Source organism: Bombus pascuorum, unplaced genomic scaffold (genome assembly GCF_905332965.1).
Source record: "Bombus pascuorum unplaced genomic scaffold, iyBomPasc1.1, whole genome shotgun sequence".
NCBI lineage: Eukaryota > Metazoa > Arthropoda > Insecta > Hymenoptera > Apidae > Bombus > Bombus pascuorum.
In genome coordinates, this window is record NW_026869734.1 from 1074155 (window position 1) to 1101477 (window position 27323).

A 27323-nucleotide genomic window follows, 5' to 3' on the forward strand; every position below is an offset into this window, starting at 1 on the left:
AACTAATACCGGCGTATTGTGTAAAGTTTGTTTCAATCAATGGTAATCGTGTTCTCCCCTTTTTTATCAGGAGGGAGGCGTCCATATTTGTGTTGGTCCGCTAGGAGGGGACCACATCCCTTGTGTTCCGTTTTCCTAGTCTTGTCGCTCGAGCTGGGGCGGCGGCGGTGCCACCCCCCCCCTGTTGCGCCTGGGTATCCTTTGTCGCTCCACTCTTGCTGGGTCGCGTTTCCTTTTCCTTTCTCTCTCCGCCCGCTCTTTTGCTAGCATCACTTGCTCACAGAAGGAGCGGACGGCGGTGTATTCCTGGTGCCCTCTCAACATGGCCTTCACGATCGCTTCTCGGGCTACGCTCTCGCCGATGTCGAGTTGCAAGACGTGCTGGTCTGCCCATGCCGGGCATCGCTCCCACGTGTGTTGTACCGTATCCTCCTCTTCCTCGCATTGGTGACATATGGAGGTCACCTCCCGCCGGATCCGTAGTAGGTACTCACCGAACACTCCGTGACCTGTGAGCATCTGTGTCATACGGAATGTCAGCGGTACCCCGCCTTGCTCTCTCCATGTTTCCCAGTTGGGGAGCACGGCGCGAACAGCCCGGTGTTGCCGTGTAGTGTCTTCCTCGACCAGTTGAGAGCGCCATCGCTCCCATGTCTCCCGTTTGGCTTCTTCCCGTGCACTCGACGGTGGTCTGTTGTCGGGTGGTGGCGTCGTTGCGCGCCCGTCCAGGCGTGAGATCTTCCTTTTGTCGTATACCCTTCGAAGTGCGAGGGCTTGCAGCTCGAAGGGGGGGACGCGGCCAGCACGGTCGCCGTCGCGTATGACACCGTCCTGTAGCTTCTTGCTGTGCGGATGGCGGTCGTCCTTTGTAGCCTCCTTAGTAGTAGCCGGCTGCGCCGGCTCTCCATCATGTCTTCGGCCCACACTGGGGCTCCGTAGAGTACTCGGGATTTTATGACTCCCTCGTACAGTTGGCGAACGCCCACTCCCGCTCCACCCACGTTCGGCAGTAGGCCGCATAGGGCGTTGGCCGCGGCAGTCACCCTTGGGACCAGTTGTTCAATGTGCGGCTCGAAGGTCCACTGGCTGTCGATGATGAGACCCAGGTACCTCATCTGGTGTCCCACCGGCACTTCCTCTCCGTTGATATTGATGGACAGTCCGGTTGGTGGTGGTTCTCTTCGTCGCCGGTCGAAGAACCCCAGGGCTTCCGATTTGGTTGGTGACACGCTCAGTCCGAGTCTCCTGATAGCGTTCACGGTTCAAGTACACGGTCGTAAGCGGTGTTCCAGAGGATTGGGCCTAGTACTGACCCCTGCGGTACACCGCACTCGACCGTTTTCCTCGTTTCCCCATCCTTGGTGTTGTATATGATCCACCTGTCGCAGAGGTATGCTCTAATAACCCTTACGAGGTACTCCGGTATCTCGTAGTAGTTCAGGGCTTCTAAGATTCTTGCCCATGGAATGGAGTTGAAGGCGTTAGTTATGTCTAGTGAGACCGCTATCGCCACTCCTTCCTGGGAGACCATATCCTCCACCTTAGAGCATACCCGTCTCACCGCGTCCACTGTCGAGCGTCCTCGGCGGAACCCGTACTGGCTGTCGTGCCACCCAGGCTCTCGTCGCTCCATATGAGCCTCTAGACGCGCTGCAATTATCCTTTCCAGGAGCTTGCCCACCTCGTCCAGCAGGCATATCGGCCTGTATGCGGACGGCGAATCTAGCGGACGACCCTCCTTTCGTAGCAGGACCAGTCTCGCTGTTCGCCATGCCCGTGGGTACATGCCGTCCTTCAGGCATCTATCAAATAGTGTCGCAGGCGGGGAGCCATTATATTTACCGTCTCTGCCCATACTCGGCCTGGGATTCCGTCCGGGCCTGGTGCCACGTCGCGGGCTGCTGTCCTCTTCGTCGCTTCTAATAGCTCTTCCTCGGTGACATGCAGCTCCTCACTCCACTCCGTTGTCGTCGTTGCCACTTCGTCGTTATCGTTGGGTGTGGTGGAGGGGAGGGACGTTTCTGGCTGCCCTGCACTGTCGCCCTGTCTGGGGAACAAGGTCCCAACGACCTTGTCCAGTAGCATTGGATCCATGTTTGTTGTTATCGGGGGAGCCGAGGTACGCAGTTTGTGCGTCACTACTTTATACGGCCGCCCCCATGGGTCAGACTCGACCGCGTCCACGAGTTCCGTCCAGGACCGCGCTTTGGCCATCTTAATCTCCCGTTGGAGGGTACGTCTTGCCTCCCTGTATTTCTCGTATGTGTGGGAGATCTCTTCCTCGTCGCGAGTTTGTCTGCGACGCTGTGCCTGTGCGAATCTTCTGCGGGCTCTGTTGCAGCTCTCTCGCAACTCGGCGATCTCTGGTGTCCACCAGTAGACTCCTTTGTTCAAATGTCCACTGCTCGGGTTGGAGCGCGGCATCGAGGCATTGCACGCCGCGTTCATGTATTTACGGAGGTCTTCCGCTTCCTCGTCGATACTACTGGTTGCGCTCGTGCATTGGGCGTCCCAGCTCCAGGCCGAGACGATGGCTGCCGCCTGTAGCATCTGTTTGTTCCTCTCCTTCAGGCGCCATCTGGGTGGCGTTGGGCCGGGGTGGTTCGTTCCTCTTCGAGGGCTGTTGGTGTCCCCCCTGTCGATGGCCAGTTCCATCCTTATGTAGAGGGGATTGTTGGATTCTGACTCTGGAGTAAGAAAATTTTCTACCGCATGGAGTTTCCATGGACTTGGTTTGGCTTTTTAATTATTTCTTAGAATAACAGAGCTTCAAATTAATGATGTATCTTCTCTTGATTCATCGGTGAGTAGCGGTACTGCCTAGTATATGTTACAATTTCGTTTGTTATATAAATCGAATGGTACATTCTTCATTCGTTATACCTTACAACTTCCGCAAGTAATAATTTCCTTTATTATTCGGAATTACAATGATGTTCCAAGAGGACAACTTTGGTAGGACAAGTATCTGTAGATACAGTAATATAATCTCAATTTGACCCACCAAAATTGTATCTGTAGATACAGTAATATAATATCTGCCATAATACATTGCCGAATATTAATTGTCATTTACTATATACATATTATTGGGCTTTTATTAAAACGTTTCGTCAGTGGCTTGCCTGGACAAACATTGAATCTTTGAAAAGTAACTAAGCAGGAACGTTTAAATCTTTCTGATTGAAACGTTATATTTATGTAAAAATAAATTCCCTCTACGATCGATAAATAGCAAATAAAAGTAATAAACAAAAAATAAAATTGTATTTGTAAATAACAATTAATCTCGTTACATTAATACACGTTGTCTTTCGACTTGTTCAAACAACAAATAATTCGTTTCCGCTTCTTATTTAAACTGTCCGAAAATTTATTCAATAATATCCAACATTACTCTCAACCAAACAAATCCTGTTTGAAATATTCTTGAATCAATAAATAATTCGAGAATATAATTGGCTTTATAGATTAAAATGAACTATTCTCTATATACAAGAATAGTATCTCGCACATCATCATGATCCAATATACTTTTCTTCCTTAGTTTCTCTTTAGTTATTGTTGTTGGAAATACTCGCAGGACATATGGAAGCAATTATCACTTGTAGTTTATGATTCGCACGGTCAATTTTTATGAAATCCATTAGGCGAATAGAGGGTGATTAAGAACTGGAAACGATAGAAGATTTCAGATATTGTAGACATTTCCCATCATCGTCTCCGCTTATTATAAGTATTTTCGATAGGATAATTGAATTTAGCTGTGAAGCTCCTGTACTGCAATACCCGGATTTTGAAAAAACATTCACATTAATAACAGACGCAAGTAACGAAGGATTAGGAGCAATACTCTCCCAAGACGGACATCCATGCTATTACATATCCCGAACCTTGAACCCTCCTGAGAAAAACTATTCCACAACCGAAAAAGAGTTATTGGCGATAGTATGGTCGATCAAAAGACTGAGACAATATTTACTTGGTAGAAAATTTAAGATTCAAGGTGATCGTCAAGCTTTGAAATGGCTAAAAAATGTTAAGGATCCCTCATCGAGACTCATGCGATGGCGTTTGAGACTCGAGGAGTATGATTATGAAATAGAATACAAAAAGGGAAGGGAAAACACAGCTGCAGATGCTCTGTCCCGACTGTATCTTATCACCAATGACAAAGTTCAATCCGATTTAGAAAACCCGAACTATTACGACGAATATGTCGACTGGAAAACAAACATCACCCCAGCTCCAATAACTCAAAAGACTAACAGACCACACTTTAAACAAATTACAAAGACCGAATTAGGAGACTTCAACCAACAGTACTGGTTGCATCAATTAACTAAACACTTTATTAACCAGACTGGCATATAGGGATAAATGACAATAGCTTTAGCACACTAGAAAAAGTGAACATTCAACTCATGTTAAGGTTTCTAACGACTAGATTCCCTCAAATTAAATTGGTATTTGGACAAGATCCGCCGGTAGACTACGATAACGAACAAAAACAAACTATCATAATTTTACTATCAGTATTTTTTTATTTTTATATCTTTATATCTTTTATATTTCTGTATTTATGTATTCTTAAACGTTTTCTATAATTCTATATTCAAATAAAGTATTCAAGTATAAAAAGAAGGATACGAATAGGAATGGCAACGCATGCAACAGTACGTGAATGTTACGCGTGCGCCAGATAACCAGGGGAGATTGTATAGGAATCGGGAGTTCGTTGGACAAAGAGAACGTTTTTTAGAACTACGTTATTTTTATGTAAACTATATACCAAAGAATTCCAAAAAAGAAATAAATAAAATCGGGTAACTGATTAGTTACCCGAAGAAAAATAGGAAAACATCTGCTAAAGGAAATGGCGCAATCAACCTGCGAACCCAAGGTTGCGACGATTGGCGTTAATAGTTGGGCGTTAACAGATTGGCGCTAACAGCATGACATAAACAATTTCAAATTGGAGTTCAACCGCTAACCGCGACGAGTCCACGGTGATTTTTACTCCTTTCTATACGCAGGCGGCACGTTACAAATAGAGATCTCACTCCACTGGTCTGATGTTTTTAATTATATTTTTAATACAGCGCTTATCGCATTGAGAGCAGCATCATGGCCATTTGTAAGCATTCGTTGGTAAAGGCATGCAGTACATCATTTAAATCCGTCATAATAAAAAGGAGAACGCATGATTACATACATTTCGTAATAAAGATAATAAAAAGAGACTCACCATTCCAACATAAGAGAATATTTATAATGATTTACCTTACAGGAGAATAGGTTTATTTGAATAACACGAAATCCATGCACAAGGTTTTGGAGATCCAGAGACTTTGAAGACCCTAAAAAATTAAAGCAAGTTAGATGAATGCAAAAATTAAAATTTAAACGTGATCATGTTATAAGAGTATCGTATTGAATTATATATTTAATGTAAACAATTAAGTTAAAATGTTACAATATTTTGTCATTATTTGTTTGAATTTCATCAAATGCTTTTAAATAAGAAAATTTTGATAAAAACAAGTAACTTACAGAGTTAAAATAAAAAATTGTGTTATCTTTATAGCGTAATTTATTGATAGGTTATAAATGAATTTATAGCCATAATATTCAGAATTTTGCAAAATATTCTCAAGACATATCTTCTTTCACTTGCTAAAACTTTCTAATGGATTGTTATCTAACATACATGATTAAAGCACACTCTTCTGTTAATCATTGATCGATCAAATTGATCCAGTTCTTAAAATCTTAACGAATTCCATAATCAATGTTTCACAATATATAGAAAAAAATAATTTTGAAGCGATCTGATCTATATAAAAAAAGAACATTCTCGAGTTTAACATTGCAATGTTGTAATATTTTTACATTTATAAAAGAAACGTTGACATATTTAAACAAAATAAACCATCAGCGCTTCATATATTTTGGATTATTAAAATATAATTTTGTTTGATACAATTCTTGGAGGGTCAAAAGTTTTTAAAATTAATGAAAGTGATGTGTATTATTGTACATTTAATAATAACAATAAGTGTATATATATATATATATATATATATATATATATATATATATATATATAATCACTGGTTGGCATCGTTATTCGATTCGCTCGGTTTATTTCCTGTTTTTTTTTACATTCGATTTTAGCACCAGCTTTTTTAAAACTCTGGCAATTAGTTAACAGAATGTGATTTAATCATGGAATAGGTCCATTTATTTTGCTTGTAATCCGAATAATTTCAATCGTTCGAGTAGTTTTGTGTTTTTCAAGTATCTCCAAAGCAGTTCAAGTACTTTTCAATTATTCAAGTTCGTCCCCTCCCCCCGTTTTTCAAGTATGTATTCATTTTCCAGAAACATTGATTCAATAATACTTGCCGCTACTGCGTTTTGATTTTTAATTGTGAATTTTTGGAGTTACCGGCACTCGATTAGTTTTTCAAGTTAAAACGTCTCTTATATTATCATCACTTTTTACACGTTATTTGCTATTAGAGTTATTTGCTATGACGTTGAGATTAAAGTGGACTTACTTTGTAAATTCTTTTGATATTAATATAACGTTTCGTTTCAATATTAAATTGTTGCAATCTATTTTGATAAATCTTTTATTATTTTTATTTATTGTCGTAATTCTGCATATTTTACAATTTTGCGGGAAGAAATTCTAATAAAAACATTTGAAACCTAAGAGATTGCTGAAGCAAAAATATAATTTCTCGAAAACAAAGAACCAAATACGCCCAATTCATTTTCCAGCCGTTTTACCGTCAATAACTAATAATTTACCACCAAAAGCATGTACACCCAACTCGTTCGAGGTATCGCAGTTCTTGATTTCTACTTGTAAGCTATATTTACGCAATGTAACCTGAAAAGAATTAAAGGGTGATCAAAAAGCACAGGCTGCTTTCAATCAAATGATCTGCATGAAAATTGCAATCATTCTAATGCAAAAACTCGAGTAAATGTCTCTAAAATAGCAAAAATACATGCATTTGTATATGTTGCATCAAGCAAATTGGAGGTATCAGCTGGTGGCTACGTTTTCTGGTCAACAGTGATGTATGCACAAACTTTTTTCTTTCTTCTTTTCCGTACAAAAAGCTACCTTTCCATCGAACCTGTTACACCATTCAAACGTTATTACTTTATTTTTACAATGCGACAATTGACTTTGATCGTAAGATTTTCGTACCTGTTGATCGCGTATATTTTTTAAAATTCGGAAACGTGTTGCACGGTAGAGCGCATTTTCGAACCTGGAGCTAAACTGTTTGTCCAAGGGATATTACGATCCATGGCATGAGCTCCGTATACACATAAATATTAGCAACATGCTGCACGCGAACGCGCAATTTCGGCCGCTTTCTATCTAAAAATCCTAAAGCTTAGCGTGAAAAAGTTAATGGCGTTGGATATAGGAATGTCCCGTGCGCTTACACGATGAAAATTATTAGACAGCCTTACGTGAAAATATTGCAAATAGGTTTCGTCTCTGCTGTGCCACACGATGTAACAAGTTTATTATCTACCGAGGAAACATCGTTCTCAATTAGACGAGCTATCACTTATGCGTAATGGAGTATTTTTATCTACACGCGTGGAAATTAGCAAACTTTATGTATCTTACAAGATGTATCTTATGTATGTATCTTACAAGTTTCAAAGCTAGCTTGAGTAAGAAGTTTCTGCAAAGCTACGTATTTATTAATCTTTATTACTCTAGATTAATTAGTTTTCAATATAATTTTCATTGCTATTTCCGATTGACATTTCACTTATCTGACAACTCCATTCGTTTCCATAACCTATCAATATCAGTATATCTATGACCTACATATGTTTTTGACCTCCTTAAAAAATTGTTAATAAATATTGTCAAACTTGATAAAAGGCAAATGGTCAGAACAACGCAGGCATTAATTCCAACATAAATTTGAAGGAGACAGATTTTTTCAATTTCAAGAAAGGATACCCAAAGAAAATATTTGCAGAGTTTGTTAAGCACATTCAAACGTTTATAAAAACTATGATCTTACTATATAATCATACCTTTTCCGACAATAAATATCTTGCAACGTCTGTATATTTTTTCACATTGATCATATCAGTCATAGCAATCGTCTCCCGTTATTGTTTAAACGAAATTTCAGAACTGTTCGCATAAAGCCCACAATATGAACATAAAAATTTTCTATGGTAACCGTTTAAGTCGTGGGGGGAGGGGGGGCGGAGGGCTCGGTGTGTCGCCACAGCGGTTCCCGGGAACCCCTCGGTCGCAATAGGGACGGTCATTGTGGAGGTTTTACTCGGTTGGAGTCCGACACTACCACGCCGCTCTTTCCCCTAGAGGCGGCGGATGTCCGTGCGGATTTCCACCACGAAAAAAAAAAAAAAAAAAAAATGGTAACCGTTTAAATACTTTTACGAGCCAATGTGCAACTCTTACAAGATCGTTCCGGAATTTTATGTATTTAATAGCTAGCCCAATAAATTTTATGGCAAACACGAGCTAGTTATACTTCATTATAATCTACGCATTACACGTATCACATGTAAAATACAGGTTACACATATAATACAGATTCCATAAATTCTTTGAAACTCGTGTAAAAACGCAAGTCTCTTTGTTGGAAAGTTAATTACTGACAAGTACTTTATTGTAATGTGACGAAATTACGATTAAACTTATAGCGTAATTTAATCCGTCAGGATACAACAGAAATGAAAGTTGGTAGTATTGGTACTTCATTCGTGGTGTAATGCGGTAACGTAGATTATTCAGGGCGTTAACTAGTTAATGTCATCGTTGTATCGTGGCCTTTACAGTTCACCGATAGTCGATCGTATACGTTGCTGTCGATGTTGCTACTCAATGATACTAAACGTTAGTTTTATTGCTGACTGGAACTATCGTAGATTGAAATAAACGTAAATATCGCTGTGTGGTTGAAAAGAATATTGTCAATTTGTCAATCAAATAGTGCGAAAAGTTAGAGCTGGCCAAAAAGTTTCCACGCCTTTATGTTGATCGTGAACAACATTGATTAGAAAATGTTTAAATTAAACAGTCGCGTATAAAAATGAAATTAAAAACAGATTTCATCTTTCACAAGAGATAAGAATTGCAGAAGTGGGAAAAAATAGGAATACGTTTATTATACTTTTCTGAAAAATAAAATGATTTAATAAATACTGGAATGACACATACTTTTCTCTAAATGTAATGGTACTCTTGGTAATTTAAATTCGCTTCGCAATATAGTCATATGTGTTAAATTTTTATAACATAATTTGATTATATAAATTATACGAAGATCGCAGGATAAAATCAAACAAACAGCCACTACTAGTTACGATTTAGAAGCTTGCGCTCATAGCAGTTAAATTACATCAGTTCGAATAAACTGACCTCAAGTAATGAATAACGAAGATCATATTTGCTGAAATATTGCTAATACTGAAATTTCCTTCACGCAAGAAAAAGTAGAAAATGCCCATTTTTATGAGTTTGTTTTCAATTCCCGCTATACGTAATTTATAATCGTCTAACATTTGTTTCGAGTTTCCAGACAACGTAATATCCAAGTTTAAACTTAAATTTAAAACTAAAATTTAAACTAAAATTTGAAGAATGTACTTGTACGAACTTTGTAATCTAATACCATATTCAGTTAATTTTATATAGCTGCGTAAGGCTCTCAAAAAAGGAAGATTTGAGTAAGGTTAATAAAAAATAAAGTTTGAAGGTACAATTGAAAGAACCTCAACTTCATTTGAAACTTCAAAGAACGTTTCGTATCAAATAAAATAACTTCACACTGGTTATGCTATTGCGAATGAAGCTCAAGATTCGCGGGAAAAAAAAAATTTATATATATATACTATATATATACTATATGTACTATATACTATATACTATATACTATATATATACATAATTAAATGATAATATGTAAAATACCGAGGTGGATCAATAAACGTATTGTTAAATCCGATGAGCTTTAGTTAAGTTAATTTTTCAGTAACATTCTTACTACATCTTATGATACTTTTCGCAAAAATTCATTGCATCAACAGCTTCCTTTATTTACACAAAAATGTATAGAGAATGTAAAAAATAAAGTCTTAATGTGTTAATTAATTTGCTAATTACAAAGAGGCGACTCAAGTAAAATATGTACTTTGGAAAAGAAACGGAAGCTAAGCTGCAGATGTTTGCACAAAATGGCTTCGTTTTTCTAAATGAAGCATCAACGAACTTGCAAATGTAAACGTTTTAATCAAGATACAAGAAATATAAGTATCCGAATTTAAAACTGAAGATAAAAGACAATAATGAGCAACCGTGCGCTTGTATTTCTCAACTGTTATCTTAGAATATTTAGTAAAACTGCGAATTATTTAAAAAGAAATAAACATTTTTTCATACAAAATGAAGATAGTAAGCAATAATATAAATTTAAAAATGAAAATGATAAATGGTAATACGAATTAAAAATAAGTAACTATATATGCGTTTATTCTTCGTTACTAGCATTTCATAATATCCAATAAAACTGTGTATTATTTTGAAAGTTCGAAACAGAAAAAACTTTCTTCCATACAAAATGACTTAATAATAAAGTTATACTTTGCATTGCAACTCTTCCGTCACACAAAATCGCTTCATAGAATTTTTCCTCTTTGCTAAAAGAATTATGAAAATTTCCTTTATCGTGTTTTCCTACTTTTCAATCACATTTTGTAAGATTATAACCTTTTCACCCTTCCTTTATTACGTGCTTCCATCATCTGTGGTTTAAAATAATATTAAATCAACAATATCTACCTCCACGTTTCAAATGAGTTCTGAAACATTAAGTGACATTTTTTATGGAAGAGTAATTTCAAAATTCAATAATAATTTGTCAATCGACTTTACATTAAAACTACCTTTCCATTTCATATCAGAATTAAATGCACGTTTCTATTGATTTCTTGAACATTTAAAAAGTATTACTAACATTAACTATATGCAAACTAATAATATTAACAAAGACAAATTAATATAGATAACTAAACCAATCTTATTCGTTTCCCACAAAACATTTATCAACTCTCAAAAGGCTTTACATCTTCGAATCGCTTACTTCAACTACTTCGCATAAAGATCACAAAAACGTGATAAGACCATCTTTGTAGGTTTTCTGACATTCGTAAATTCATCGGAGTTTATAACCAAGAATTTCTCTGATCTTTTAAACATTTTGGACTTCGTCAAAGACGCTACAATCACCATAGGCAACACAACAAAAGAAGGAAGAAGAAAAGAAGAAAAAAGGAAAACTGCAGTTCGTAACCAGCTATGTATTTGCCGGACAGACTTTCAAGGCCACGAAAGCTCGACTTTGAAACCGCCATCCATTCGCATAGCCGACGAATCACGAGATAATGAAGAAATTTAATCAAGACTTGTGGCTGGCAAGAATCTTCTGACGCAGTGTGCAATAGCTACGAGTTACTCACGCTTGCACGACGATATATTTCGGAATATTAAAATTTACCCCGTCGATTAGGCCAAACTCGACAGAGAAATTCCTCTGTCTTTCTATTGCGATACGCTTTATCCTATCTGAGACTCCTTTGGGACTTTCCCGCGGTCATTTTCGCCTAGATAACGAAGAGCTATTCCTTGTAACCGGTTCCTAAGGAATATACTCGAAATTCTTGCTAATAAGTTTTTCATATATGCAATTCCGTAAGATGAAACGAATCGATTACGCTCAAGAGACAACGAAAGATGAGGAAATAGTAAATTTCATAGACTTTTTATAAATCGAGACGCGAACTTGCTATATTTCTTATATATAACTTGCTTCGCGGGGTTAACCAATCTAGGAAATAAGCGGCTCGTTTGCCGCATAAAAGCGCATGCAATGCTGTTAATTTACGTGTTAGGGAAGATCATAGGTAGACTGTGTAAATACATATATACAATATCTAAAATAAAATACTCGAATGCTTATCCATTTTGATTTCTTGATTATGTGCATTATATTATAATTATATTATGTGTATCTATAATTTCTTTCAATGATCATCCGCTGTTATTTCTATCACCTACATATTTTTCTAATCTACTTTTCAAAGAAGGCAATTTTCCATTAATCTCTTCGTCTATCGCGTTAAATTCTTCCGAAATCGGAAGTTTTTACAGTCGTGTAATAACACAATTTTTCTTATCACTAATAACTAATAATAATTTTCTCAAGAATTAGAAATATCTTAGGCTCTTCTGGGACATTTCTATAGCTATTTTCACCAGGATCGAGAGTGACAGAGATATTCTTTTTAGCCGATTTCTACGGCACACATTGAAACTTTTTACTAACAATAAATTTTTGATAGGTAAATTTCGATATTATGAAACGGGTCGATGATACCGAAGAGAAAATGAGAGGAGAAGGAAAGAGCAACGAGCGCTAATTATAAAAGGGTCAAGTGGTCGTATTTTTTACGAGTACTGTTCACTGCTGTTCACTAGCAAAGAGTATAGAGTATAGAGTTACGGGTTTCATGGATTAATAATAGATTTTCGAACACGCTTTGTTAACGAAGGATCGTTAGACGGGTCTTTGAAGAATTCCTTTGACGAAGTTGTCGCACAAGAAATTTTAATTTTAACGCATATACTAGTGATCCAAGGAAGATCCGAATGCTTTAGGTTCTTGGACGAATATTTGTGCCTTTTTATACAAAGTCGATGTTTTTTCTCAAATTAACGATGCAATCCTTTTTCAAATTAACGAGCTAACTTTTAACACGTTAAATTTTCACAATTCCGATTTCGATGAAATGTTCTTCGTTTTTTCGAAACCTGTTACTCTTAACAATTGAAAATCTCCAACTCGAACAGAGAAAATAGGAAAAAAAGAAGGAAATATAAAAAAGGAAGAAAGGTTGAAGAAAAAAGAACAGAGAGAGAGAGAAAGAGAGTAGAGAAAAAAAGTTATCGTTGAAATTGTGCCGGCATTACTTCAACTTCAAAAATTTCCCTGGAAATTACTCGGCTCTTTTCCCTGCCCTCTCGCCGCTAGAGAGCATGGAAACAAACGTTTCCGAGGACGAGTGCAGCGTTCTAGGAGGCGACGCGCTTCTTAAAGACCGCCAGAGAGGAAACTTCAGAGGATGGGACGGTTCCATCCTACTCGTTAGCTGTTACAACTTGCAGGAGCGTGCAGACGCGCGATTTTAGTTTCCCATAAACCGTCATCGACCATTCGAACGGCGTAATACAACCCTTCTGCCTACGAAGAATTTCAATTCGCGACGAACTAAACCTGCGCGAGCCTAAATCAGGAAATTTTGACAGAAACAACGGAAGTATATTGTTTACAGAACGAACCATAGGATGAATGATGATTGGACTGTTGAGAATTTTTATAGAAAATGCAGATGTGTATGTTGGAATTGAAATTACTTAGCGTTAGACAAATATTAATAGGAGAATTTGGAAATTTGCATTTAGCAAAGTTTGTAATTTAAGTTACGCATTCGTTAAAATGAAATATCAATTTAAATTGGCAGATTCAGAGGTATCGAGACACGTGTAGAATTTGTAAATCTAGGCAGCCAGTGGATTTACAGAATGTTATAAGTAAGGGAGTAAAAGCAGAAATTATAGTATATAATTATAAAAATTTATAAAAAAAAAATTTACTATTGATATTAAGAAAAAGATCATAGTCAATTATTTTATTTCATTTTTATAAGAGATGTTTGATGTATTTTTCTTTCATTTCAATGCGACATATACACGTATAAATTATGTGTATGAAACTAAATATCTATACAATTTCAAACAATTTTCTACCTTCTCTCAATGTCTCAAATGTTCCATTTATTTTGATTTGACCGCGTTATTCACTGTGGATGAGTAAATCAAACATATAAAGTGACCCCCAATCAGGAAATACAAAATTATGTACACTTTACCACAAAAAGTATCGACTGATTTCTGAAATATATACCGCTGAAAATAAAAAAATTAGCAAACTGACAAAAAACATTACTTACAATGGTGGCCATTATGACGACTTATGACGAAGAGAAGCTCGCTTTTGACGTTTCCTCAGGGAGTATTCGCCAGCTGGCTACCTTCTTCGGCAGACGATTGAACTCGACTGAACACAGAGCACAGCGCACGGAGCCTGCTTGCACCGTTTGCGAAAAAGCAGCAACGCGCACGAGCGAGTATTGACCAATCAGGATCGCGCGAATGGCCATTATTAACCCCACGCAACCCTCGCCTAATTTTTTCTCAGATTTAAAAAGTGCCTTTGCCTGTGTGCGTATATGAGTTCCATGGATACCGTGGATACCATGGAAACATACTTTGCAAGCTCCTGTTGTCAGGCAAATCTGACATTCGACGTGGTTTTCCTTTTCTAGTCTACCCCCGTGTAATACGCGATTTCCACTTCGAACGTGGGAGTATGTGCGCGCATATGGGTGTGCTTGTGTGCGTATATATGCTTTAACGAGTGAGCACATACATATGCGCTGCAGAGCAACAGGCACGCGAGAACATCAAATCTGAGTTTATAGATTGAAAAACACATTTATAGAAAAACGTAATTTTCTCATTTATGATGATTATAGACATTATGCATTTACATATTTATGAGCTGCGACGTGTTTCGAAAGACGATTGCTCGTTAATAGAGTAAAGGTTAAGGTAGGAATGCGACAATCATTGTAACTTCTAGAAACAAAAAATGTTTATTGTTTTTATTATACGAAACTCTCAAAACACAGGTATATAATAAGTTGTGTAAGTAACTTACGAGAATAATATGATAATATGTGTTACGACCATTCGCGGAGAGACACTGTCGCGAGGAAAACGCGTCGGCGGGACGCGTAAATTCTCTCTACGATTCGGTTAATCGGCGCCGCGAAATAGTCGTTCCCCTTGTTTCGGTTAACATAACAGGGGTGGTTTGATGAATTTAACACTGTTAACAGGTTGATATATCGTCTATATTCAACATACTCCCCCCGTTGAAAGGCTACCGATCAAAATTCTATAGAGATAAAAGATCGAACTCTTTTATCGTGTCATCGAGGGAGTTTAACGTGTTGCTCTACATTATCAATTATCGTGATAGGACATGAGACATCCTGTAACGAATTCGTATAGATCAATGGTTGCAACGAATTGTCGCCTGGTGAGGTCTTCTCTTTCGCCCAATCCATATCATCGTGAATGATTGCCTGATTCAATGCGTTTGGTGGCGTTGAATCAGAGTGTCGCGATGCTGCAAGTATTATTATTATTATTATTATTATTATTATTATTATTATTATTATTATTAACAAATCGATCGGTAGATACAATTTGAAATCCGCTCGGCAAGCGAATCAAATCAGCGCAGAAAAATTAGATTGGGGAGTTAACCAGGGGTTGTAGCATGAGAGACGGAACGTTGAAGCTTGTAAACTGTTTTTCGTGGGATCACGAGAACGTAGAAACGTAACGAATTGAAAGATCTTCAATCTAGTTTACCAAGTTTCAAATTATTTGTCAAAGCTTGACGTTTACGGATTTTGACGTCTTTACGAAGCCAATATTTGGACAAAAATGTTACCCTCTCGAATTATAGATATTAAATTGAAATCTACTGTAAGAATAAAAGTTAATATAAATGCTATTTCATATCGAAAAATTTTATTACACGAGATGGAGCGGTTGTCACGTAATTTTTAAGTAATTACACGACTGTTGATTTTTTAGTATAGTCTTTATTCTTTAGACTCAGAGTTTTATTACAAAGGTCAATATTGTGACTGAATTGGAATTAGAAATAGAACCGGATTGAAATTAGAAATAGAACTGTCTAAACGGACTCGTACCATCAAAGAAGAAAGCTCGGTGTGGGTGTTCCCTTTGGAACTCAGAACGCGGATTCGTTGTCCACACTTTTTGGTGGAAAAGTGAGGGTAACGATCCGCGATGCCCATTGGTAAATGAATTAGATAGTAAAGACAAGGAGAGCTAGATATGGCTCGTGGGCATCCTTGTTCGTGGAAAAACTCTTATCTTGCCAGACACCCGCTTTCTCCGTATTAGGTAAGAGTCGAGTGCAACAAACATAAACCGAAAATATTTACGTGAAGGAAACTGAAACTGAACAGATTCGGTTTATGTTTGTCTTCCTAGGCCTGTTGCGAGTTAATAGAACAATAGATAGGTCTTGGCGTCCGGACTACGTGGAATTTTACAAGGACCGTCACATCTGGCGTACCACATGGCAAAAGGAAAGTTGGTACGTGACATTCCCCCCTCCTTAGATTGAACTTGGTCCCTCAAGTTTTCTTCAGGAGGCCCTTTGTGAAATCGCACTCGATGTGATTTGAAATTGCAGCTGATTCCTCTTCTCTTTGGGGGTGGCATGTATTGGTTGAGGTACAGGTGTTGGGTGTTGGTGGAACTGTTAACTAAGATTTCATTTCGGCGAAAAGAAAAGGTTAGATTGATACATAAATGGTTATTCTGGCAAAGAGAAGTGTCGACCTGGAAAGTAGGGTTTTAAACGATTCCCATGTATTTTTTTTTCTTGAATTAAATAGTATGGAGTACATACTTTATCAATCGTGTACGGTCCCAACCATTCCACATCGAGTTTGTGTCTTTTATGGTCGTTATGTATTAATACGGAGTCTCCTTCTTTGAATACTGATTGCGGCTTTATGATTTTTCGTTTCTGATCGCGCTGATATCGCTGTTTGCTTTTAATTAATGTTTTACGCGCGCGTTGGAGTCTGGAGTCCCATTCCTTTTTACGGAACGTGACTTCGTCTGCGTATGTGCGTTGGGGATTCTTGGATATTGTGGAAGGGAGATTGGCTTGGTGTCCGAATGTGAGTTCGAATGGCGTGTAACCAGTGGAATCATGTATCATGGTATTGTATGCGAGGCATACAAAATTAAGCTGATCGTCCCATTCTTCATCTGAATTTCGCTGTATAGATTTCAACATGTCCGTTACTACTGCGTGTGTTCGTTCTAAAGATCCGTTACTCTGTGGGTGGAAGGATGTCGTTTTGATGTGTTTAATTTTAAACGCGTCTTCGTACTGTTGCATTAAACTAGATATAAAATTCTGTCCGCGGTCGGTTAGTATTTTCTTTGGAGCGGAAAAGATATAAATGTAGTGGTTCAAGAGTGCGTTCCAAATTGTCTCCGTTTGTTGAGTCTTTAGTGGCACGAGTATTAAATATTTTGTCAGTTCGTCATGTATGGACAAAATGTACTGATTGCCTTTCTTTGTCTTTTTCAATGGCCCTAGTAAATCCATAGCAATTTTATCGTTCGGTTCGAGGGGTGTGTCAGTGATACAGGGTTCTTCGCGCGGTCTGATGCGCGTGGTTTTAGATATTTGGCAGGTGTCGCATGATTCTACGTGTTGTTGTACGCGTTTCATCAAATCTGGTACTCGGTGCCGTTCACGAATGCGGTCGTATGTTTTTTGTATGCCGGGGTGTCCTACTAAGTCGTGATTTTCCTTCAATAGTTCCTCTATTTCCTCGTCGCGGTATGTTTTAATTGGTTCCCACGCGAAATTTAATTCTCTCACGGTGTCGTTCAGGAATAATAAAATTTGTTTGATCGCGTTCTTTTCTGTTTCTGTGAAACTGTCGTCGCCTATACCTATCTTTTCGTTTGCATGGATAATCTCGTTTAACTTGTTCAACCATTTAGTTTCGTCGTAATTCCCTAGCTCTGTCTTGTATAATTGATAGAAAGATTTATGGTTCGGAGGCATTTTGAGAATTTTGGGTAACGCGTCGGTAGATTTTTTCCAATCGTGATATTTTTTTTCGAGTTCTATGTTCAAATTTCTGTTTCGTCTAGTTAAAACATGTATCCTAGATAGTGCGTCGGCTGCGGTATTATCTTTTCCTTTAGTGTACTCTATATCGTATTCGTATTCCTCTAGTTTTAGTCTCCACCTCATCAGGCGTGACGAGGGGTCTTTGCAATTTTGTAGCCATTTTAGCGCTTGGTGATCGGTTCGAATAAGGAATTTCCGGCCTAACAGATATTGTCGGAGGCGTTTCACGGCCCATACGATTGCCAAGAGTTCTTTTTCGGTTGTGGAATAATTCTGTTCGGGTGGGTTCAAAGTTCGTGAGATGTAACAACAGGGGTGTCCGTCTTGTGATAAGATAGCACCTAAACCTTCGTTACTAGCGTCAGTCGTTACTATGAATTGTTTTGTAAAATCTGGGAATTTTAACACGGGTGATGAGCAGAGTTTGTCTTTTAGTGTTTGGAATGCTTCTTGGGTTTTATCTGTCCAATGAAATGGTGCGTCCTTTTTCGTAAGTTCGGTCAATGGTTTCGCGATTTTGGAAAAATTTTTGATGAACTTGCGGTAATAACCCGCTAGTCCTAAGAAACTTTTGATGTCTGTGGGATTGCGTGGCTGTCTGAAATTACTAACGGCTTCTAATTTCTTGGGATTTGGTTTTACACCTTCGGCGGTTACCAAATGCCCGAGATATTCCAGTTCGGGTTTAAGGAATTCGCATTTATCAGGCTGTATCTTGAGTCCGACTTCGCGTAAACGTTGCAATACTATCGCGAGATTGTTATTGTGTTCCTCGATTGACTGTCCGAATATTATGATATCATCCAAGTAAACAAAGCAATGTTTATTTACGAGTCCTCTTAAAGCGGTGTCCATCATCCGTTGGAATGTGGCAGGTGCGTTTTTTAAACCAAATGGCATTCTATTGTAATGGTAATGTCCTTGTGGCGTTGAGAATGCTGTGTATTTTTTAGAGTCTGTGTCCATTGGGATTTGGTGGAATCCAGAGGATAGATCGAGGGCCGAGAAGAATTTTGCGTTGCCTAGTTGGGATAGTATGTCGTCTATGTCGGGTAATGGGTATGCGTCTTGGTCAGTTAGTTCGTTTATTTTCCTAAAGTCTATTACAATTCGCCATTTCTGTTTCCCTGAGGCGTCTGCCTTTTTTGGTACTACCCAGACTGGTGAATTGTAAGGGGAGTCAGATGGTTCTATTATGTTCTTTCGTAGCATTTCGTCCGTTTGTCGTTTGATTTCCTCTTTGTGGCATTCGGGTGGTCGGTAAGATTTTGTGTTAATGACTTTGTTTTCCTTTAGCGTTATTCTGTGTTTAGCAAGGTTAGTGCACGGTAAAAGTTCGGTTTCTAGGTTAAATACGTCGAGGTAAAACAGCAATATCTTTTCGATTGGTTCACGGAGAGTTTTCTCTATATGCGAGAGTCTGACTAGATCTTTAAATGTGGAGACTTGACCGTATGTATTTGAATTTTCAATGAGATTAGTTATTCTGGTTGGGTACTTACCACCATTGATAAAGCATATCCTCGTCGGTTTTCCTTCCAGATAGACCATTTTTGACAATGCTTGTTTAGGGGGTACGTTGTTTTCCTGTTGCAACAGGAGAATGTTATCGTCCAGTTTGAGCTGTTGGTTTGAAAGTTCGAATTTAAATTTAGATAGCGCCGGCACACCGAGTATGCCGTCCTCTATAATCGGAAAGTTATCGTCTACCACGAAGAATTCTATGACCTTACCGAATAGTTTTATTAACGCGTGTTCATTAGTCCTAAACTTAGAATGTCCCATCGAGAATTTTTGTTCTTTCACTATTGTTGGTCGTAATACACATCGTCTTTTGAGCACATTAATTCCTGCTCCGCTGTCAACGAGGAGTTCATGTCGTCGTCCGTCGGATCGTAGAACCACTGTGGGTAGTCTTCCTGTTGTGGCGTTAATTCGAAGGTCTGGTCTATTGGTTCCTTTGTTTCCTCCTTGTGTGTCTCGAGATTGTGGACTGCCGGTGGTCTCGGGTGTTGGCTGGGTGTTCGAAAATTTTTTACACTGATTGGAGACATGTCCGATTTGGCTGCATTTGAAGCACTTCAGTTGAGTTCTTTGGGTAAGTGGCGTTCGCTCAGCTTGCTGGAAGTTTCTTGGCATTGGTTTAGGTGTTCCTTGGAATCGGGTTTTAGCTCTCTCAATTGGTTGATACATTGTTCTTCCTAATCTTTTGTTGCGTTCGATCTCCCCTATGACTAATTCCGCCTCGAAAGCTGCATCTTGCGCTTCTTGAAGATTCTTCGGCCTTGTAGCTGATGTGCGTATCTCTATTTCGGGTTTTAAATTCAGCACGAAAACTTTGGTTGCTCGTTCAGTTTCAAGATCTATGGCGACTGCTCGGCGTACTGGATCGCGAATTTCATGTTGAAGCGCGTATATCAGTTCGTTGAGGTTGTGTCGGAATCTCTTCACATAATTGTGTACCGATTCGGTTTGTCGCGTACGTTGCAACTTATCACGAGCTCCATTGGAAGTAATACTTACGGATACAAATTTTCTGAGGCTTTCAAATAGGTCCTCGTAGTTCTCGATTTCAGAGTGGCGGATACTACGTTCCGCTTCTCCAATGATTCTTTGTGTTAAAATTAGTCGTAGTAATATGCGTTTTTCTCTACATTCGGCTCGAGCTTCCCTTACCCGTTTAATAAACCCTTCTACTCCTATATCATCTTGTCCGTTGAGTATGGGGATAAAGTCTAAGCAGGTTTTTGCGCTGTACATGGGGTTGTCAACACTTATTACTTCTTCTTCACTGTCCATATCGTCCGTTTTGTCAGATTTTACAGGTGGTCGCTTTATCTGAGTACTGCTGGTATTAATTTCATCTATCGTAACATAGGAGTCTAATTCGGTAGTAGCGTCACGTCCTGAATTTATTTTAGACATATGTTTTCCCAACAGTTCTATCTCCGCTGCAAGTTTTTTGTTTTCACTATCGGTTATTCGTTGCGCCTCTTCCACTCGTACCGCAAGAAGTTCGAATCGTTGAATAAGGTTCTCGCTTTGCTTTTTCATCGTGTCGAATATGTTACGAATCGAATTATCCATAACTCCGGTTGCGGAAACGGTCTCGGTTTCGTCTTTTCGCGATGTAGACATGATTCTGATTAAATTCACTGAGTCTGAACTATTTATTTGAGCTCGAAACGCTCGAAACGCTTGAGAAACTTGATTTTCTCGTACGGTAATGTACAAATGAATCTAGATTTCCAGCTTACCGTAGTAGCTATGGCCGTTGAGGAGTCTCTGGGATGTTTCCTCTCTGGTTGGTTCTAGATTCCGAATCTTATTCGTAGGCTTGCTCTGCGCTGACCGTAGTCCTCTCGTCTAGTTTCACCGTAGTGGAACGTTGAAAGTTGCTGCAGGGCTTCGTAGTAGCAAAGATTCGCAGTGGTCCGCTGATCCTTCAATCTTCAATGATGCGCGTACGCCGAAATCGTAATTTCGTTTTCACTGAAGCGAATGGATCCTGGCAGGATCGCCAAAATGTCACGTAATTTTTAAGTAATTACACGACTGTTGATTTTTTAGTATAGTCTTTATTCTTTAGACTCAGAGTTTTATTACAAAGGTCAATATTGTGACTGAATTGGAATTAGAAATAGAACCGGATTGAAATTAGAAATAGAACTGTCTAAACGGACTCGTACCATCAAAGAAGAAAGCTCGGTGTGGGTGTTCCCTTTGGAACTCAGAACGCGGATTCGTTGTCCACACTTTTTGGTGGAAAAGTGAGGGTAACGATCCGCGATGCCCATTGGTAAATGAATTAGATAGTAAAGACAAGGAGAGCTAGATATGGCTCGTGGGCATCCTTGTTCGTGGAAAAACTCTTATCTTGCCAGACACCCGCTTTCTCCGTATTAGGTAAGAGTCGAGTGCAACAAACATAAACCGAAAATATTTACGTGAAGGAAACTGAAACTGAACAGATTCGGTTTATGTTTGTCTTCCTAGGCCTGTTGCGAGTTAATAGAACAATAGATAGGTCTTGGCGTCCGGACTACGTGGAATTTTACAAGGACCGTCACATCTGGCGTACCACATGGCAAAAGGAAAGTTGGTACGTGACATTCCCCCCTCCTTAGATTGAACTTGGTCCCTCAAGTTTTCTTCAGGAGGCCCTTTGTGAAATCGCACTCGATGTGATTTGAAATTGCAGCTGATTCCTCTTCTCTTTGGGGGTGGCATGTATTGGTTGAGGTACAGGTGTTGGGTGTTGGTGGAACTGTTAACTAAGATTTCATTTCGGCGAAAAGAAAAGGTTAGATTGATACATAAATGATTATTCTGGCAAAGAGAAGTGTCGACCTGGAAAGTAGGGTTTTAAACGATTCCCATGTATTTTTTTTTCTTGAATTAAATAGTATGGAGTACATACTTTATCAATCGTGTACGGTCCCAACCATTCCACATCGAGTTTGTGTCTTTTATGGTCGTTATGTATTAATACGGAGTCTCCTTCTTTGAATACTGATTGCGGCTTTATGATTTTTCGTTTCTGATCGCGCTGATATCGCTGTTTGCTTTTAATTAATGTTTTACGCGCGCGTTGGAGTCTGGAGTCCCATTCCTTTTTACGGAACGTGACTTCGTCTGCGTATGTGCGTTGGGGATTCTTGGATATTGTGGAAGGGAGATTGGCTTGGTGTCCGAATGTGAGTTCGAATGGCGTGTAACCAGTGGAATCATGTATCATGGTATTGTATGCGAGGCATACAAAATTAAGCTGATCGTCCCATTCTTCATCTGAATTTCGCTGTATAGATTTCAACATGTCCGTTACTACTGCGTGTGTTCGTTCTAAAGATCCGTTACTCTGTGGGTGGAAGGATGTCGTTTTGATGTGTTTAATTTTAAACGCGTCTTCGTACTGTTGCATTAAACTAGATATAAAATTCTGTCCGCGGTCGGTTAGTATTTTCTTTGGAGCGGAAAAGATATAAATGTAGTGGTTCAAGAGTGCGTTCCAAATTGTCTCCGTTTGTTGAGTCTTTAGTGGCACGAGTATTAAATATTTTGTCAGTTCGTCATGTATGGACAAAATGTACTGATTGCCTTTCTTTGTCTTTTTCAATGGCCCTAGTAAATCCATAGCAATTTTATCGTTCGGTTCGAGGGGTGTGTCAGTGATACAGGGTTCTTCGCGCGGTCTGATGCGCGTGGTTTTAGATATTTGGCAGGTGTCGCATGATTCTACGTGTTGTTGTACGCGTTTCATCAAATCTGGTACTCGGTGCCGTTCACGAATGCGGTCGTATGTTTTTTGTATGCCGGGGTGTCCTACTAAGTCGTGATTTTCCTTCAATAGTTCCTCTATTTCCTCGTCGCGGTATGTCTTAATTGGTTCCCACGCGAAATTTAATTCTCTCACGGTGTCGTTCAGGAATAATAAAATTTGTTTGATCGCGTTCTTTTCTGTTTCTGTGAAACTGTCGTCGCCTATACCTATCTTTTCGTTTGCATGGATAATCTCGTTTAACTTGTTCAACCATTTAGTTTCGTCGTAATTCCCTAGCTCTGTCTTGTATAATTGATAGAAAGATTTATGGTTCGGAGGCATTTTGAGAATTTTGGGTAACGCGTCGGTAGATTTTTTCCAATCGTGATATTTTTTTTCGAGTTCTATGTTCAAATTTCTGTTTCGTCTAGTTAAAACATGTATCCTAGATAGTGCGTCGGCTGCGGTATTATCTTTTCCTTTAGTGTACTCTATATCGTATTCGTATTCCTCTAGTTTTAGTCTCCACCTCATCAGGCGTGACGAGGGGTCTTTGCAATTTTGTAGCCATTTTAGCGCTTGGTGATCGGTTCGAATAAGGAATTTCCGGCCTAACAGATATTGTCGGAGGCGTTTCACGGCCCATACGATTGCCAAGAGTTCTTTTTCGGTTGTGGAATAATTCTGTTCGGGTGGGTTCAAAGTTCGTGAGATGTAACAACAGGGGTGTCCGTCTTGTGATAAGATAGCACCTAAACCTTCGTTACTAGCGTCAGTCGTTACTATGAATTGTTTTGTAAAATCTGGGAATTTTAACACGGGTGATGAGCAGAGTTTGTCTTTTAGTGTTTGGAATGCTTCTTGGGTTTTATCTGTCCAATGAAATGGTGCGTCCTTTTTCGTAAGTTCGGTCAATGGTTTCGCGATTTTGGAAAAATTTTTGATGAACTTGCGGTAATAACCCGCTAGTCCTAAGAAACTTTTGATGTCTGTGGGATTGCGTGGCTGTCTGAAATTACTAACGGCTTCTAATTTCTTGGGATTTGGTTTTACACCTTCGGCGGTTACCAAATGCCCGAGATATTCCAGTTCGGGTTTAAGGAATTCGCATTTATCAGGCTGTATCTTGAGTCCGACTTCGCGTAAACGTTGCAATACTATCGCGAGATTGTTATTGTGTTCCTCGATTGACTGTCCGAATATTATGATATCATCCAAATAAACAAAGCAATGTTTATTTACGAGTCCTCTTAAAGCGGTGTCCATCATCCGTTGGAATGTGGCAGGTGCGTTTTTTAAACCAAATGGCATTCTATTGTAATGGTAATGTCCTTGTGGCGTTGAGAATGCTGTGTATTTTTTAGAGTCTGTGTCCATTGGGATTTGGTGGAATCCAGAGGATAGATCGAGGGCCGAGAAGAATTTTGCGTTGCCTAGTTGGGATAGTATGTCGTCTATGTCGGGTAATGGGTATGCGTCTTGGTCAGTTAGTTCGTTTATTTTCCTAAAGTCTATTACAATTCGCCATTTCTGTTTCCCTGAGGCGTCTGCCTTTTTTGGTACTACCCAGACTGGTGAATTGTAAGGGGAGTCAGATGGTTCTATTATGTTCTTTCGTAGCATTTCGTCCGTTTGTCGTTTGATTTCCTCTTTGTGGCATTCGGGTGGTCGGTAAGATTTTGTGTTAATGACTTTGTTTTCTTTTAGCGTTATTCTGTGTTTAGCAAGGTTAGTGCACGGTAAAAGTTCGGTTTCTAGGTTAAATACGTCGAGGTAAAACAGCAATATCTTTTCGATTGGTTCACGGAGAGTTTTCTCTATATGCGAGAGTCTGACTAGATCTTTAAATGTGGAGACTTGACCGTATGTATTTGAATTTTCAATGAGATTAGTTATTCTGGTTGGGTACTTACCACCATTGATAAAGCATATCCTCGTCGGTTTTCCTTCCAGATAGACCATTTTTGACAATGCTTGTTTAGGGGGTACGTTGTTTTCCTGTTGCAACAGGAGAATGTTATCGTCCAGTTTGAGCTGTTGGTTTGAAAGTTCGAATTTAAATTTAGATAGCGCCGGCACACCGAGTATGCCGTCCTCTATAATCGGAAAGTTATCGTCTACCACGAAGAATTCTATGACCTTACCGAATAGTTTTATTAACGCGTGTTCATTAGTCCTAAACTTAGAATGTCCCATCGAGAATTTTTGTTCTTTCACTATTGTTGGTCGTAATACACATCGTCTTTTGAGCACATTAATTCCTGCTCCGCTGTCAACGAGGAGTTCATGTCGTCGTCCGTCGGATCGTAGAACCACTGTGGGTAGTCTTCCTGTTGTGGCGTTAATTCGAAGGTCTGGTCTATTGGTTCCTTTGTTTCCTCCTTGTGTGTCTCGAGATTGTGGACTGCCGGTGGTCTCGGGTGTTGGCTGGGTGTTCGAAAATTTTTTACACTGATTGGAGACATGTCCGATTTGGCTGCATTTGAAGCACTTCAGTTGAGTTCTTTGGGTAAGTGGCGTTCGCTCAGCTTGCTGGAAGTTTCTTGGCATTGGTTTAGGTGTTCCTTGGAATCGGGTTTTAGCTCTCTCAATTGGTTGATACATTGTTCTTCCTAATCTTTTGTTGCGTTCGATCTCCCCTATGACTAATTCCGCCTCGAAAGCTGCATCTTGCGCTTCTTGAAGATTCTTCGGCCTTGTAGCTGATGTGCGTATCTCTATTTCGGGTTTTAAATTCAGCACGAAAACTTTGGTTGCTCGTTCAGTTTCAAGATCTATGGCGACTGCTCGGCGTACTGGATCGCGAATTTCATGTTGAAGCGCGTATATCAGTTCGTTGAGGTTGTGTCGGAATCTCTTCACATAATTGTGTACCGATTCGGTTTGTCGCGTACGTTGCAACTTATCACGAGCTCCATTGGAAGTAATACTTACGGATACAAATTTTCTGAGGCTTTCAAATAGGTCCTCGTAGTTCTCGATTTCAGAGTGGCGGATACTACGTTCCGCTTCTCCAATGATTCTTTGTGTTAAAATTAGTCGTAGTAATATGCGTTTTTCTCTACATTCGGCTCGAGCTTCCCTTACCCGTTTAATAAACCCTTCTACTCCTATATCATCTTGTCCGTTGAGTATGGGGATAAAGTCTAAGCAGGTTTTTGCGCTGTACATGGGGTTGTCAACACTTATTACTTCTTCTTCACTGTCCATATCGTCCGTTTTGTCAGATTTTACAGGTGGTCGCTTTATCTGAGTACTGCTGGTATTAATTTCATCTATCGTAACATAGGAGTCTAATTCGGTAGTAGCGTCACGTCCTGAATTTATTTTAGACATATGTTTTCCCAACAGTTCTATCTCCGCTGCAAGTTTTTTGTTTTCACTATCGGTTATTCGTTGCGCCTCTTCCACTCGTACCGCAAGAAGTTCGAATCGTTGAATAAGGTTCTCGCTTTGCTTTTTCATCGTGTCGAATATGTTACGAATCGAATTATCCATAATTCCGGTTGCGGAAACGGTCTCGGTTTCGTCTTTTCGCGATGTAGACATGATTCTGATTAAATTCACTGAGTCTGAACTATTTATTTGAGCTCGAAACGCTCGAAACGCTTGAGAAACTTGATTTTCTCGTACGGTAATGTACAAATGAATCTAGATTTCCAGCTTACCGTAGTAGCTATGGCCGTTGAGGAGTCTCTGGGATGTTTCCTCTCTGGTTGGTTCTAGATTCCGAATCTTATTCGTAGGCTTGCTCTGCGCTGACCGTAGTCCTCTCGTCTAGTTTCACCGTAGTGGAACGTTGAAAGTTGCTGCAGGGCTTCGTAGTAGCAAAGATTCGCAGTGGTCCGCTGATCCTTCAATCTTCAATGATGCGCGTACGCCGAAATCGTAATTTCGTTTTCACTGAAGCGAATGGATCCTGGCAGGATCGCCAAAATGTCACGTAATTTTTAAGTAATTACACGACTGTTGATTTTTTAGTATAGTCTTTATTCTTTAGACTCAGAGTTTTATTACAAAGGTCAATATTGTGACTGAATTGGAATTAGAAATAGAACCGGATTGAAATTAGAAATAGAACTGTCTAAACGGACTCGTACCATCAAAGAAGAAAGCTCGGTGTGGGTGTTCCCTTTGGAACTCAGAACGCG

The 27323-nt window shown here is 39.3% G+C and overlaps 3 protein-coding genes across 3 annotated transcripts in view; all 3 read right to left on the bottom strand.

Annotated features, from left to right (window-relative positions):
* Positions 1 to 27323, bottom strand: part of LOC132915699 (uncharacterized) — a 229591-nt gene that overhangs the window by 1901 nt on the left and 200367 nt on the right. The gene's annotated exons all lie outside the window — the stretch shown is intronic.
* LOC132915708 (uncharacterized) lies at positions 136 to 1786 on the bottom strand. The gene is made up of 3 exons (XM_060975533.1): positions 1314 to 1786; positions 970 to 1245; positions 136 to 913 (listed from the first exon to the last, which is right to left on the bottom strand). The coding sequence occupies exons 1-3, from the start codon at positions 1784 to 1786 to the stop codon at positions 136 to 138; spliced, it is 1527 nt and encodes a 508-aa protein (XP_060831516.1).
* Positions 1795 to 2655, bottom strand: LOC132915709 (uncharacterized). The gene has a single exon (XM_060975534.1). The coding sequence runs from the start codon at positions 2653 to 2655 to the stop codon at positions 1795 to 1797; it is 861 nt and encodes a 286-aa protein (XP_060831517.1).

What these genes read in the sequence shown, in the direction of transcription:
- LOC132915708 (XM_060975533.1), bottom strand. Translation starts at nt 1,786, where the DNA reads ATGTACCCACGGGCATGGCGAACAGCGAGACTGGTCCTGCTACGAAAG. An exon ending in GAGTGCGGTGTACCGCAGGG is followed by an intron (nt 1,246 to 1,313) that starts GTCAGTACTAGG and finishes GAACGCTATCAG; the next exon opens with GAGACTCGGACTGAGCGTGT. An exon ending in GGAGTGGGCGTTCGCCAACT is followed by an intron (nt 914 to 969) that starts GTACGAGGGAGT and finishes TGTGGGCCGAAG; the next exon opens with ACATGATGGAGAGCCGGCGC.
- LOC132915709 (XM_060975534.1), bottom strand. Translation starts at nt 2,655, where the DNA reads ATGGAACTGGCCATCGACAGGGGGGACACCAACAGCCCTCGAAGAGGA.